The sequence below is a fragment of the Strix uralensis genome, chromosome 15 (genome assembly GCF_047716275.1).
Source record: "Strix uralensis isolate ZFMK-TIS-50842 chromosome 15, bStrUra1, whole genome shotgun sequence".
In the NCBI taxonomy this organism is placed as follows: Eukaryota; Metazoa; Chordata; class Aves; order Strigiformes; family Strigidae; genus Strix; species Strix uralensis.
In genome coordinates, this window is record NC_133986.1 from 21,404,615 (window position 1) to 21,418,592 (window position 13,978).

General features: G+C 41.2%; 1 protein-coding gene across 3 annotated transcripts in view; it reads left to right on the plus strand.

The window, feature by feature from the left end:
* The window catches only part of LRP5 (LDL receptor related protein 5), a 167,138-nt gene that overhangs the window by 42,296 nt on the left and 110,864 nt on the right, over positions 1–13,978 (plus strand). For all 3 annotated transcript variants that reach the window (XM_074884798.1, XM_074884799.1, XM_074884800.1), the window contains exons 3-4: positions 9,512–9,709; positions 13,568–13,764. In XM_074884798.1, coding sequence (XP_074740899.1) covers positions 9,512–9,709; positions 13,568–13,764 — 395 coding nt within the window. The remainder of the gene's footprint in view (positions 1–9,511; positions 9,710–13,567; positions 13,765–13,978) is intronic.

Below are 13,978 nucleotides of genomic sequence, written 5' to 3' on the forward strand. Positions count from 1 at the left end.
TTAGAATGTAAGAGAAGTACTCAACCATAAAATTGGTTACGAGTCATATCCAGTATCTTGGTATGGCTGTAATTTCTGGGAGTTGGAAAGCTTTTGACATGTTGCGTGTCTAAATAGCTGCAAATAGCCTGATGCATGAGAAACTTGGAAGTTCTTGTGGGAAGTGTTATTTACTCTAATTTTCAGATGGATGCCCTTGATGGTGACAGCCTTTCCATAAATGTTTCATTGGTCTCTTTTGCTTACTTCTCCCTTTTCCTGCTCATAGATATAACTAAAGGGCATAAGTTGTTCAAAGACCATTTGCTTCATCTGAGAGCAGAGCTGCCTGTTTAGAGGTAGCAGAAAAAAGTGATTTGCTTTTTTTCCCCCCAGCTGTAATTGCATGGGGAAGAGGTGGAAATGTGTAGACTTTGTTAATAACCCCATTGAACTCCCTTCCCTGTTAGCACTCCTTTTTTTGCTACAAGTTCTGTAATTCTTCATATCCTGAGTCCTGGAGGCTGAAGCTTCTTTGCTCTGTACACATTTAGTCTTCTTAAGTAGTTTGGGAATCATGGTATTCTTAATCTTTTTAATTTCTGCACCATTTCTTCAGGGGACAGAAGGAGCAACAGGATGGCTTTGGTTGCCTCAGTGCCAGTGTGCGTTGCATTGCTTTCTCATGTGAAGTCAGGAACGTAGCTCTGGTCTTGTAGCTTTGGCTCTGGGACAAAGAGATGGTGGAAGCTGGGATTCTCTTTGATTAGAGGACTTGATGGGTGCAGGTTATAGCTGCACAGAGGCAGCGTGGAAATCATGGCATATACGATGTGTTGGTTTGGGTGGGCTGGCACCATTCCGTTTGTCATGAATGGGTGGCTTTGGTTTTAAATCAAAACACGGTTCTAATTTTTTCATGTAAAAGTAAGCACTAGCATAAGCTGAAGTAAGCAATTTTCCACATAATCTGTTGAATGTTTTGTTTGTTAAATTGTGTTTAAAATTACAAGCATGCAGATGAACATGCTTAGATTACATGCCTTGACAAATTATTGGCTGTCGTCTGAGTGTACTGTTTTCCCAAACATTGAGTTAAACTGCACCAGCACACTGAAGTAGATAAAATGCATTGGCTTGAGCAAAATGTTTAAGGGCAGCTGTGAGATCTGTAGGTAAGAGAGCAACCAACACCTTACTTGCACAATTGATACTGTTCAATATGTTTGCTGGACGCCTGTCCTCTGTTAAGTCAGTACAACGTGTAGACATAATTTCTTGGACTGTCCTGACCCGCTTTAATCCAGTGTTCCTTAAGGAGAGAGGAAGAAATCTAAGCTTAACTTTAGGTACAGTTAGTAGTCAGAGGTTAAGTCATGAGTGGGTCTACGTGTAAACAGCAGAGGGTGGCAGGTATCTCACAAATGGATGGAGCGAGAGACTTCAACAACTTATTCCGCACCATTTGATAGGAAGATCCCCTGACTTTTGAGTTGCTGCAGTGTGTCTTAAAATGGATTGAATGTAGTGAGATTGGGACTATTTTTTCCCTGTCCTAAAATAAATCATATTTTTTGAAAGAAGAAGAGGACCTGGGGTCAATGAACTGAATATGGGCCAGCAATATGCCCTTGCTGCAAAGAAAGTCAGCAGCATCCTGGGCTTTGTTAGAAGGAGTGCTGCCAGCAGATGGAGGGAGCTGAGCCTTCCCCTCTGGTCAGTGCTGGTGAGGCCACCCCTGGAGTCCTGTGCTCAGTTCTGGGTTCCTGGAGTCCTGTGCTCAGTTCTGGGTTCCTGGAGTCCTGTGCTCAGTTCTGGGTTCCTCAGCACACGAGGGATGTGGACATGCTGGTGTGAGCCTAACAGAGGGCCACAAAGATGATTAAAGGATTGGAGCATCCACCGTGGAAGGCAGGGCTGATTGAGTTGGGACTGTTTACCCTGGAAAAGAGGAGGCTCAGGGGACCTTACCACTGTGGATACATATGTGATGTGGAGGAGTAAAGACAATGGAACCAGATTCTTTTCAGTGGTATCCAGTGAAAGGACTAGAGGCAGCAGGCACAAACTGAAGTAGAGGAAGTCCCAATTAAATGAAAGAAAATACTTCTTTACTGAGAGGGTGATGAATCGCTGGAATAGGTTGTCCATTGAGTTTGTGGACTCTCCAACCTTAGAGATACTCAGAACCTGAGCGGACGAGATCCTGGGTAACCTACTCTGGTTGACCCTGCTTTGAGTGGTGGGGTTGTAGTAGACAATCTCCAGAGGTCCCTTCCGATCTCAGATATTCAATGGTTCTGTGAAAAAGCAGCGTTTTTGGTGCAGGGCTCATGACCTCGTAAGGTCCTTTCCCTGCTTTGTTTTCTGCACGTCCCTGACCACGCTATAGAGGTGGCATAATGCTGAGTTGCTTGTGAAGTGCTTTCAATATGGAATAATTTCTTTATAGATAATATTTCTTCATATCTCCTCAGAAATGTCTGGGAAGAAAAAGTTATACTGCGTTGTCTTTTGTACCTTATCTAGTGATTGAGGAGCAGTTATGAGGGCTTATTCTGTCTTCTTATAGTTGTTCTTCTGTTTTCTGGGGAGTTTTTGCTTACGAATGTGCTGGACATTCCTTTAGAGGGGAAAGTGCATAACACACAAAGCATGTGCAACTCCTCCCCCCACACCCCCGCAGGAAATCCTACCAGTGCAGTTTCTTTTTCTCAGGATATCAGCAGTACTTGCAGTAAAACTGCTTTCCAGGTTGAAAATTATCTTCCTAACCCCCCTGAGTAGTGTTGCGTGTGTCTCCTTACTGCTGCCCTCCTTCTCCAGCTTTAGTGTGTTTGGAAATCTTCTTGAGTCCCTCTCTCTGAGGATTCTTCAGCTTCATGGGGTCATGTAACCTGACTTTTTAACAGGCTACTGAAGCTGTATTGAGTGTGTGCTTGTTTACCTTTGAGAAATCACTAGGGTGTCTTACTCCCTTCCATTTGGGTGAGCAGGGAAAGATGCGCTCTTTCCTTGCAACTACTTCATTGCAATAATACTTGAGCATCCATCAATTGACAGGTGATTATGTTTTTCCTCTTTGCTCTCAGTTGCCAAATAGTATACTGTCTATATGTGGGTATATATATATATAAAGTATATATTTTAAAAAGAATAAACCTGTCAGAATAAAAGATGTAGGAAAACAGTAGGTGGTTCTCAGAGGTTTTGTTTGCTTTGCTTTAAATACATGTCTTTGAATATGGTGTGATTAGATGTGATGGGTACCTGCTGTGGCATATTTTTGGATTTGATGTAATGTTTTTTGTCAGGAACATCCAGGTCTCAAAGTTCAGTGCTCGGGGCGGGGGGGAAAAAAAAAGGTAATTTGAGTAAGTAATTTGCAACTTAATCCTATGCAAGCCATTCTTTTCCCTTCTGTAAACACTTGGTGCTATTTAGTTTTGCAGTTGAGTTTTTGTAACTTTAAAGGTGGGATGGGAAAAGTAAGTTTTAAATGTGCAGGAATCTAAACTTCATAGCAATTTCCTGTAAACTCCTGTTTCGTGCCCTGGGCTTGTATAAGTTCAAGAACATTGTTGAAATTGGAGAAGTTTGTGCTGATTTACATCATCTGTACAACTGGCCCCTTTTGTGTAAGCAGGTTATGTAAGGTTTGGCAACGGTACTGCATATTCGGGAGGTGGAAAAAGTGTTTGGGCATTGTTGGCTGCTTTTTATTATGTCCGTGATACCTTCCAGCTCAGATGGCTGATCGGCTGCTCTTTGAGGGCATGGCCACGATTTCTAATCTCTGCAAAAATGATGACAAGAGATGAAGCACCAGGAAATAAGAAATGACCTGCAGCTTTAAAACTGAGGGGAAATATGGTCTTCATCCTGTTTTTGCTTCTGCACCTGGAATTTTAAAATCAGTTGAGTGGGCAAAAAAAATAGAAGAGACCACTGCGGTGCAGTTTACCGACTTTAAAATTTGTTTATTTTTGCAAGGTGTCTTTCAGCCCCATTCTTCTGGTGGTACTGAGGCACTATTTAAGCTTTCATTCAATGTGGTAATTAAGTATGTGCCAAAACCCAGTGACTTGCTGACTGCAGTTGAACTGCATTTCTGTAATTGCCTTCTGACCAGAAAGCTTGGTAGGGAAGCTTGCAACTACTGTGCTTACTGATAGAGCAAGTTCTGAGTCTGGTACTTCTGGATGATGGACTGGATGGACTGTTGTTAGTGGTTGTGTGTTCAGGAAGAAGTACACGTTTATGTCTTCTCCCTGAGGAAGCTCTGGCTTTTGCTCTGTTTTGTTCCTGCTGGTTTCCTTGGTGTAGCAACGTGCAATTCAGTTTAGGGACAGAATTGGTGCAGTTGTTGAGAAATTATTATGAGATGTTAATCTCTTCTTCCCCCTGCCACCGCTTCGTTTTTGCCTTGAAAGTCTGGAGCTGAAGGTTAAAACCCAGTAAGGGAGAAGACACTGAGCATCTCTGAAGAACTCAGTAAAGTAACCTAAGAGTTTGCCCCAGGGCCTCTTTTTGTTCAGTGCTTCTCTAGTCCTGTTTGGTTGGGGTTTTTTGAGAGTACTGATTTTGTGGTAGCTGCTTAGCAGTGAATTTTTCTCGCTTTTTTTTTTTTTTTTATTAGCTCTTTAGAAATTGATGTTTTCATTTTCTTTAATAGCCTCAGTGCTGTTACACTTTTATTGACCTGTTGCAAGCCAGGTGGGATACAAAACTCCTGGGATGCTAAATCTCAGTCCTAAAAACGTGATCGATCTAATGTCTAGTAAGATACCAAGTACTGGTTTTGATATTTTTAGCTCCTTACAGTTGTTATGGTATGCCCTGGCCCAGGGATTTTTAAAATTGTGTAATTTACATTTAAAAACACCACCACCAGCAGCAAAATCAACCAGACAAAGAAACTACCCAAAACATGCTTTAGGCTCTTCATTATTATTCAGTGTGTATCTTTTCAACAGGCTTCCAAAACAGGGAGCGTTCAGTAGCACAGGTAGTGCTGGACTGGGATTACCTGAATTTACCTGAATTTACCTGAAACCTTACCTGGGCTAAATATCCAATTTTATAGTGAAATGAAAATGATAGGGATTGTTAATGTACCGGACACCAGCAAAAAAGGTTATATTTGAAAAACAAAAAAATCAGTCCTGAACTGTCAGCTGTCCCAGAAGCATTGATGATGTCCAGACTGTTTCAAAGTGCTTGTTTTTTTGTTGAGGTCAGTAAGAAATGTGGACTACTGAGCAGGTTTAAAAAAAAAATTAAAGCTTTTTTTTTTCCTGGAGAAATAATGGGTCACTTACCACTCCATGCTCCTGAATTAGGTAATCTTAACAGGTTTAAACTCTATTAATTAAAGTTATTTTAAATCAGGTTGATGTAAATCAGTTCCTCACATATAAACTGTTACGGTGCACAGACTGTTTTTTTTCTCTGAGAAGCCACTTTGAGCTTTTTGCCATGTTCTCCCCGTCCCCCATAAAGCCCCAACCAAAAATATCTGCTGTTTGTGTAAGAATTGATCCTGTGTCCTGGGGCATTTGGAAGATGCAAAGTGTAAGACATGATGGCTACTACTGGACATTACTAAAATACTTAATTTCTCCACTGTTTTTCCTGTATGGCCCTGGCTGGGGCAAGCAGATTTTAGTAGTTTTGATAGAAGAGTGATTTTCTTAAAGAGATCCGTGGGTTCTTTCAGGGGTAGGTATAAAGCCTTTGGCTTTCTCTTGATAACTAATCACATGAAGGAAGCTTCTTCGCCCTCCCGCCCCTCCCAAATTTTTATCTTCTGGTGTTAGTGTTCCAGTTAAGTTTGCAGTGCTGCTTCAGCTAAGCTTGTGTCATTCTTTCCATAATAACTGTGCTTTTTTTTTTTTTTCTGTAGGATTTATGACATGCCCCAAAAATTTCTGTCTTCAGCTGAATCTCAGTGTAGGGTGTCTCAGTCAGGACACTCTATCTAATTTGGTTTGAACTAGCTTTTTCACTCAAAATAGAGGAGGGTAAAAGACTTTGTGCATTCTTTAAAATCCCCTACAGCCATGCATTTAAAACATGACATTTTGTGGCCTATTAAAGTTTGATATCTAATGCTGTGTCGTGCCTTGTGTTGACCAAAAAATGACAAAACTGCCTAGATATTATGGTGGGAGAAAAGGGATGAAGAGGACTGCCCTAGCTAATCGTGGAGTCCAGGGCACTAATTTGTGACTGATGGATCTAGGGGAAGTTGGAGAGTAATGCCTCTTTCTCTGGGGCAGTTTCATAGGTGACTTCAGCTGCATGGCTGCTGCCTTTATTTGTTCCTTCTGTTTAAGCTCCACTGCTGTGGGACCGTTGGTCAGACTGATCATTTGCTAAGGTAACTGAAAGGTTTTTTTTATTTTCTTGTAGGGTGCTAATGTCAGCACCCAGGGTAGGAGCCAGGGAAGGAACTGCTCCATTTGGCAGTGGCATGGCTTTAAACAGGCTGAGATAGACCAGAGCCTCCCACTCCTGCTGCAGGAAAAGCTGATACTCAGACTCTCAGTTCAGGGTCTTGATGTGTTACAAGATCCCCAAACCAGAGCTGATTTCCTATAATTCATGGCAATTCACTACCGACTGCCTGCCAAAAAGGTGGAAACCTGTTGGAAAAGGGGAGGAGGTTAAACGGAGACAAGACCTGCTTTTGCCATTCCATTGCTTGGCATGCTTTGCTGCGATGGACCACGGGGGTGCTTTGTAGCACGCGGGGGGAATGAAACCATTACTTTAGTAGGTGCTTGCTGACTGCAGAGACTTAATATGTTCTGTAAAGTTCACCAGGAAGATCAGCTTTATGATACTTAAAGGGTTGCAGAGGCACCCTGCAATCAGGACGTCATGGTGACAGGATAGTAATAATCTTTTATGTGTTGTGTTAAAAAAGTCCAACTGTGAGAGAAGTGCTTTGAAAGAATGCTGCCTGCATTCAGATTGTTCTACATGTTGGCTAAATGCATCTTCACCCTCCTTTGTGGTGCAGTTCCTTTGCTAATACTGGGTAGTTGTAGACCTTTGAGTGACACAGGCATTGATTAGGCTTGAGCAAGCTCAGTCTGTGCCTGTTGATGATCTAAAATGTAGGGATGTGGCAAATTAATGTGTGAAGTTGAAAGTATACTTCTGTCCAGCAGTCTCTATGTGGCCATCACCTATGAAATTAGGCAACAGGTTTTTGTGGGGAGAGAGGCTCTTGAGCTGGAACTCCTTTAATATCTCAGAAAAGCCATGAGGGCCTTTTGGCTTACAGACCTGTTTTTTTTTGTTTTTTTTTTTTTTTCCCCTTCATCTGAATGCATTGAGCTTCAGGGCAGGCTGCAACGTTAATGGGAGGCTTCAGGAGAGGAATTTTGCTCAAGTGTAATTTTGGGGATATATTCTCATCCTTTTTATTTTAACCTGATTTTAAGGTTTAATTGGACGTAGCTAGTTTGTCTCCTTTGTGCTTTTAAATAACTGTCACGGGATTTTTGATTTTGATCTAAGCTCCTTTTTAGTCTGTATTTATACATTTCAATATATGAGTAAGTGTGGAACTGTCATAGCCATATGATATAGCCCAAAGTCACCTTTAACAGCCAGGTTTTTCTTAATTCAACAGTCCATCTTTTGTCCATCTTCATTCCTGTAGAGATGGCTCAAGGTGTCTGAATACTTCAAGCCTAGTGCAGGTGAGCCGGATCAGAGAACTGATTTGACCTGACCAAAAATGAGTCTTTGGCCGGATCAGTTTTACAGTCTGATTCACCAGCTGGGTGCACAGACAGTTTCTTTTATGTCTGCTTTTCTCTGGCTTCTGTTGTTTGTCAATAGCTGCTTCCCCACACAGTTTGAGCTGCCACAAATTATAGCCTGACTTGTTAAGGAAAACCAAAATGAGTGACAATTTACATTCATAGGTTGTCCTGTGAACTGGGGCAGCTCAGTTACTGCTGCTGCTTCTTCAGGAGCAGTCAGTCTGTCCTGACTGCTTGGAGCCAGGAGGTTTTGGGGGAGGCAGCTGGGGACACGAGTCCTCTGCAGCCACTCTGAGGTGAGCTGTCTCAGAAGCCTGAGGACTCACCTGCATGGAAGCTTTACCATTTCAACTAGAAAACTCCTTGTTTTACCCTCCCACACTCAAGTGTATGTGTATTGTGATACAAGTGAGTCATTTCTATCTGTCTGTCTGTCTATATTTTTATCTGTATTCCCCTCTTCAGTGGGATAAACATGTTAATGATTATGTATGCTGCTATGACCAGAATGGTCTAAATAGGTGCTGTGACTGTGCTGGAACGGGAGGTACAGCTGTACATGCTGATGAGAGCATTTTAAGCCTGAGCTGTGAGGGACATGTGCTGGCGATAACTGTGCAGCTGCCTGCTCCTCCTTGGCTGAAACGATGGCCTCAGCTGCGTGTGAAGCAGCTACAGAGCTACTGCAGTTTACAGAAGCATCTTTTCACAGAATCACAGAATTGTCTAGGTTGGAAAAGACCTTGAAGATCCTCCAGTCCAACCATCAACCCAACATTGACCGTTCCCAACTCCACCAGATCCCTCAGCGCTGGGTCAACCCGACTCTTCAACCCCTCCAGGGATGGGGACTCCCCCCCTGCCCTGGGCAGCCCATTCCAACGCCCAACAGCCCCTTCTGCAAAGAAATCCTTCCTAAGAGCCAGTCTGACCCTGCCCCGGCGCAGCTTGAGGCCATTCCCTCTTGTCCTGGCGCTGGTTCCTTGGCTCAAGAGACTCATGCCCCCTCTCTGCACCCTCCTTTCAGGGAGTTGTAGAGGGCCATGAGGTCTCCCGTCAGCCTCCTCTTCTCCAGACTAAACAATTTTCCATGTTTTGGTCTGGTCCTTTCCAATTGATAAGTGCTGTTAACCTCTCTATTCAGGCTACTTAAATTGCCCATAAGTAGAGTGACAGGGAAACTGGGGCATGGATGGGAAGGGGAAAAAAGCACCCAAAAATTTAATCTAATGTCATTCTAAGTATGCACAGATTGACGATTTATTTATCGACAGAAATTAATTTCAGGGCGCTTGATTTTGTATTCTTTTCTGCGTACAGACTTGCAAAAGGAAGCTCAGCTATGGTCATTGCCTGCTTGGATAGGTGCTTAGTTGCTTCAGAATGTGATTTAGGATATTAACTTGTAATAACTGGCCACGCAAGGATGATACTCAGTTGTAAATGCTTATGGCAATTGGGTGCTGCCCAACATTGAAAGAGAATGGTAATAGATTACGCAGATGCAATGCTTGTGAGAGATGCTCTCATGAAGGACTTTTTTTGCACCCTCTGGAACTGTGGTTTGATTTACGTTGGTAAGTATGTTAATAAGTTAATGATAAAGTTTTGGGGATACACATTCGTGTGTATACACCTCTCTATGTATATACACTTACGGGCTTTGCAGAGAGCTGCGATCCCTTCTGTTCCTAAAGCTCATCAGCGTGTATTGTGATTTAATTTGTGTGCATCTCTGCTTTGTTTTTCAGATACATGTATTGGACTGACTGGGGTGAAACACCCAGAATAGAACGGGCGGGAATGGACAGCAGCACACGAAAAATAATTGTCGATTCAGATATTTATTGGCCAAATGGACTCACGATAGATCTCGATGAGCAGAAACTTTACTGGGCTGATGCAAAACTGAGTTTCATTCATAGGGCAAATCTGGATGGTTCCTTTAGGTAAGTTTCCTTTAGTCATTAGTATGGTGTAAGTTATTTCTCATCTCCGGCATTCATTTTGAACTGAGGCTTTTTTTTTCAGTAATCCAGAATAATGCCAATACCTTATTCTTTTTAAATGCAATTGCTAATAGCCTTGCAAAGTAGCCTCACATCCTATAAAACTGGTTTTAAAAGTAAGACTATTTGTATCAGTGTTTCACTATAGACTATTTATAGCCTTCTTCTACAGCAGGATTTTGTATTTTTAGGCTCATGCTTGTCTTGAAAAATATTTGGAGATGCTTATCCTTGGCCCGAGGCAATCTAACATTTAACTAGTGACTAGAATTTTACAGTATTGTCACTGTATTTTTTTTCAACAGGAAATACGTATTAAGACACACTTGTCCTTGGCCCCATCCAAAGATGTCCTTTGTGGCATGCCTATAAATTAACAAACTTCAGCATTTCAGGCTGCAAGCAAGCAGGAAGCAGATTTTTCTAAAGCTTAATAGAAATCACAGAATGGAAGTTTTGGTTAGTGGCTCCTGTCCAAGTGTGCTGTTGAGTTTTGGCTTTTGTAGACACAGAGAGGTGACCCTTCAGACAGGGCAGGCCTAGATTTTTGAGATTGCACCTTCAATTCTCTGCAGTGTTCAACGGGCAGGTTGTGTTGATCCTGAAGGGTGAGTGTCATCTGCCAGTGAAATGTTCTGTCGAGGAGGCAAGTCTCTGCATTCTGGTCTGGCTTTGGTCTTCAAATAGTTTAAAATGACATTTTCATTTTCATTATTTCATAACATTTTAAATGTCTGTGTTACGAAATCATTTTGCTTTGGTAAAAAGTTGGAGGAGTTTTATTCTACACATATCTGTGTAATAGAATAATACGCCTCCCCCAAAAAAGCCACTGCATTTTTCGTGGTGGTTTTCCATTTTTTTTACCGAGGTGCATTCTGTGCCTGACTTTCTCACTCATAAAAGAGGAATAACAATATTGACATCCTTTATAAAATGCTCTTAAGTTCCTTTGAGAGCACTATATAAGAGCTAGATAACGGTGGCATTGTAGCAAGTGACAGGTACTGACAGTCAGAAGTATAGACAAGGGGAAAGGCCTGTATGGAAGGGCGTGGTAGCTCAAAGGCTGGGTGCAGGTTCATAGAAAGAAAATGCTCTCTCAAAATTCAACATCTGAGAGACGTTCATGCAGTACAACATGAATATGTTTCTCTGATTTGGGGGTGAGTGGCAGAGGGTAAGGTTTTCAGGCTGATTCCGCAGTTACCATGCACGTACAAATTGTATAAACTTTATTTGCTTGTATGTGTAAAAACTTTAAAGTTGTAATTGGTAAGTAAAATTTATTTTGCTCATTTTAAGGTAGCTCCTGAAAGGGAGCAAGCCTTTGAATACAGTAATTCCAGCAATCTGTCCAAATTATTTTGTGATAGATTAGTGCATGTCCACCACCTTCCGAGCAGTTTTCTATTGAAGCATAAATGAAACAGTACTTTAGGAAAAATTAATGTATTTTTCATTTAAAAAGAAAAGTTAGCTTATGGTGTACACTTCTTACATATTTTACTTAACTGCTGGAGGGTGTAAATGCATACTTGAGGTCAAGATATTCCTATGCGCGATGCTTTCTGGAAGTGCCTTGTGTCTAACTGCGTGTGGACGTTTAGGTGGTGCCCAGTGTCATAGCTTGATGTCATTTAGCTGTGTGTAGTTTGGATTGTTACCATATGATGATTCTTTCTTAAAACAGAATCACAGAATCATCTCGGTTGGAAGGGACCTTGAAGATCATCCAGTCCAACCGTTAACCCAGCACTGACAGATCCCAACTGCACCAGATCCCTCAGTGCTATGTCAAAACATTATGCATATTAATAAAATGCCATGAATATTGATCTTAATTTTAACTATTTTAAAATGAAACTTTTGTTTATGCTTTTTTCCCTTCTGCTGATCAGTGTTGAAACAGAAGTCTCTGAAGTTGGGACTCTTAGGTTCTGGTGTCAAGGTAGACTTCAATAATGATTCAAACTAGATAATAGCCTTGGAGGTTGCTTCCTTAGTCACAGAGCAAAATAAGTTTCACCAGACTTGTCAATGAAAAAATCTTACGGTGTTTCAAACGCTCCTCCTCCTCCCATCCCAGAATCACTTCAGAATTCAAATAAAAAGGAAATTTGCATTCTGCATGGTGGATTCATGTTACTAGAGCAATCTGCCTGTTACATCTTAGCAAGCTTCAGATTGCAGGGGTGTTGGCTGGAACTGTTCAAAGGAATGTAATTAGAGGAGAAGGTGAGACTTGGTATCTAAGAATGATGGAAATAGGGGCGAGATATAGTAGAAAACAGCTGCCACGATACTAGAATACAGCCACTGCTGTTACTAGTAAACGTGTAACAGCAAAGGTGAGAGTGGAAAGAAAAAGTGAAATCAGTATTTCTATTTATTCTGTCGTGTTTTATGGTGAGAGAAGTAGTGATAATTTGAAGGACAGAAATTTTAGAGCAGTTTCACTTTCATCTCTAGAACAGAAAGAATAATAAAAATCTTGTTTTCTTTTTTCCATATTACCTGCTTTGTACATATCTATGCAAATACTTGTTTGCATGTGTCAGTCTGTTCTAAACTTGTCAGTGTCTAAATAGAAACAAAGAGTTTTAGGGATACGTTTTATATTCTCCCTGGTAAATGGTACCTATGCTGCTGTATCTGAATAGATATGAAGAATTTTGGGGGTACTTTTTATATTCTCCCTGGCAAATGGTACCTATGAAACAGAATCCTTTCCCTGCCAAACGTTAGCTGTTTTTTGGTTTTTTCTTTAATCTCTTCAATGGAAACAATTTAAATGCAGATCTGAATAGAGGTGTAAGAAAAATATGTTCCTCAGTTTCCTTCAGCATGATGCTGAGACTTCAGCTTTCTCAGAGTTGTATGATGAAAAACTTTGAATACTGGTTTGCTGTGTCAGAACACGGGTTTGGAAGGTGTGTGTGTGCCTTTGTGTTTGTGCATGCATAGAATGCATGAGTTTTGTGAAAACGGAGGTCGTATTGTTTTGACTGAGGAATTGTCAAGTATGTTTTCAGTGACTTAGGAAATGTCTCCAGAACTACTGAATCTAACTTACACAAAGTTATTGCAATATGTATTTGAGGGTCCCATGGATTTAGAAAACATTTCGCAAATGTCATGTGTTTTGTGACTTTCAGTTCAGCTAATAACCAATGTGAAAATATGTGCATCCGCAGAAGGGAAGTGTGGCTGAATGAGGTCATTGAAAAATATCTGAAATGTTTAATTTATATTAATTAATTATTAATATTTACTCTTAGAAAAGTATAACTGACCTTTGCTCTACATTTAATAGGTAATCTGAAAAAGACTTGTTTCTGCTGCTGACCAAGTTAAGAGGGGTAATTTAAAGATGCTGTAAGGTCATTTCTTCCTTTTCCTGTGCAAAGATGTCATATATTGTGTAGGGGGACAAAAAAAAGTAATGTTTTAACTGGAGGAGCACTCTTTATGCCTGTCTTTCCTCCAAAAGGCAGTTGTTTGGGCATTTCAACAGCCCTGTTAAGGAACTTCAGCGTGGCCTTTCAGAGGTCAGCGTGGAGCTGAATCAGATCCTGTGTCGCTGTGAAACCTAGTATATTTGTGTCCTTACTGCTGTGAAGGGGCAAAGTCTTGTTTTACATTTTCCAGCCTGATTATCACTTCTAGCACCAGGTGAATCTCTTGAAGGTCCAGTGAATTTGCTGTAAGGAGATGATTCCTATATGAGTTTTTACAAAGCCAGTGGTAACAAGTGGAAGCAATACATTTGTAATCCTTGCTCTTTCTTCCATCCAGGCAAAAAGTTGTTGAAGGTAGTCTTACTCATCCCTTTGCACTGACCTTGTCTGGTGACACTTTGTATTGGACGGACTGGCAAACACGCTCCATTCATGCCTGTAACAAAAGGACAGGAGAGAAAAGGAGAGAAATACTGTCTGCCCTGTACTCACCGATGGACATCCAGGTCTTAAGTCCGGACCGGCAACCATACTGTATGTTTTACTTTTTGTGTGACTGTTACTTATCTATCGGGAAAAACGTTAATCATCAAAACGGTTAGTTTGAAGTTGTAAGGTTTTGAACGCTTGCCAGGCGATTGGTTGCTAAATCCTGTACCTTTCTTTGAAAATTCTAGCCTGAATGATGAACTGACTCATCATCCCAGTTGGTAACAAAATCGAAAATCCAGTGAAGTACTTCAGTGGC